Source organism: Temnothorax curvispinosus, unplaced genomic scaffold (genome assembly GCF_003070985.1).
Source record: "Temnothorax curvispinosus isolate PA1 unplaced genomic scaffold, ASM307098v1 QBEX01010416.1, whole genome shotgun sequence".
NCBI lineage: Eukaryota > Metazoa > Arthropoda > Insecta > Hymenoptera > Formicidae > Temnothorax > Temnothorax curvispinosus.
In genome coordinates, this window is record NW_020220196.1 from 4,013 (window position 1) to 5,663 (window position 1,651).

The 1,651-nt window shown below is 54.6% G+C and overlaps 1 protein-coding gene across 1 annotated transcript; it reads right to left on the bottom strand.

Annotated features, from left to right (window-relative positions):
* Positions 1-227: 227 nt before the first annotated feature.
* LOC112460230 (matrix metalloproteinase-2-like) lies at positions 228-1,495 on the bottom strand (the record flags this gene model as incomplete). Its single annotated transcript, XM_025024833.1, has 2 exons — positions 228-997; positions 1,046-1,495. Coding segments are annotated over 2 exons (1,220 nt in total), but the record flags the coding sequence as incomplete, so codon positions are not given.
* Between the last annotated feature and the right edge of the window lie 156 nt (positions 1,496-1,651).

Below are 1,651 nucleotides of genomic sequence, written 5' to 3' on the forward strand. Positions count from 1 at the left end.
CTCCGAATCCGCCGTCTCCGTAGGAGAAATACTCCTCGGCGCGGGTCGATCGGCCAATGTCGAGAAATTTTCGCGCCGCGGTAACCGTTCTTTTCTGATTGTTTTTCCGACGCGTCGTATTCAACCGACGACGCGACACTGATGCCTTGGAAGGGACACGTCGGTATAAGTAGGAAAAATCTGACTTATGTCGCGCGTGGCGCGGTGTGGGAAATTTGCGCGGTAGTCTACTTCCTTCGGCGGATGCGGAAATCGGAGAGCCGAACTCCGGTGTTGTCATCGTTCCAATAATCGCTCGCCGACATTAGCGAGTTATCGTCGAGGCGTACGATTCGATCGAGGAGATCGCGCAACTGCTGCAGCAGGTCGGCCTTAGGGCAGACGATATTCAGTATCCGCAGATCGAATTTACCGGCTGACGAGACGGTCCTCGTAAATTCGTTGAATTTGTAGAACTGCGTCCGAGTGATGAAGTACAGATTGCCGTCGATGTAGCGGAATATCGACGTCACGCCTTTCGGTATTCCGGGAAACGTCGCCTCGAGGGGCGTAAATTTGGCGACTCTCTTGTCCCTGTCGCATTCGTTTATCTCGCCCACCGCGTTACCGTTGAACACCACGTACGAACGTCCTCTGTGGGTGTTCACCGCTCCGTTGATCAGCGCGTTTTCGGGAAATCCGAGTTCTTGCAGGGTCTTCGGCCAACCTGGCCGCAGACTAAATTCCGGATATTGAACCAAGTATACCAAATTATCTACGAACACCATGAGATCGCCGGACGGGGATTGATAGGCAGCGCTCACGCGCGTGTAATTGTCGTGAAGAAAGCTCATCTGATTCGAGAGGGCTAAAGGTCCGTTGTACGTCCTACCGTCCAGATCGACCGACCAAACGTAACGTTTGTACGAGATGTACATTCGATTTTCCACAATCAATATCCCGTTCACGCGATCGAGGCTGCACAGGTCCGGCGACGGCGGCGGCGGCGGTGACGGCGCTGGCGTCCGACGCGGCTTATCGTTCTAAATTTTTTCACCGTACAAACGTTGAATGTCGGCGATGTCGGTTTGGTCGAGCTTCACCGGATACTGCAGGTCCGGCTGTATCGCGAACATCACCGATGTTTTGCGCCTGTTGTGCACCAATCCGAGGGAGTGGCCGATCTCGTGCGTCAGCGTGTAATGCAGGGAAAACTTATCCGCGGGATGTTTGTTGACGTAAATGTGCCACGGCTCGTCCCCGTCGACGTGCACCTCGGAAACAAATCCCGCTTGGTCCGTCGGGAGAGACGCGTGAGCGAGCACGTTGCCGGGGCCGTCGAAGTTGACCGAGCACAATTCTCCGTTTACCTCGGCGATCGTGTTATAGTGTACTAGGCGTCGCCAAGATATTATAATGTCGGCATTCAACGTTTCGGAGCGTTCGAACGTCAATGCAGAATGCTGCGACCACAGGTCGAACGCGGCCTGCGCCGTGCTCAGCTCGTTCTCGTCGGCTAAGTGAAAATGCCACGTCAGGTGCGTCTTCGGCTATTTGGACAGGCTCGCTTTCGTTGGGATTGTCCCGATTGCGCACATTACAAATCGGACACGACAATATTTCCTGATCGGACACGGTGTCGATTGCACACGGTGCCGATCGGACACGGTGT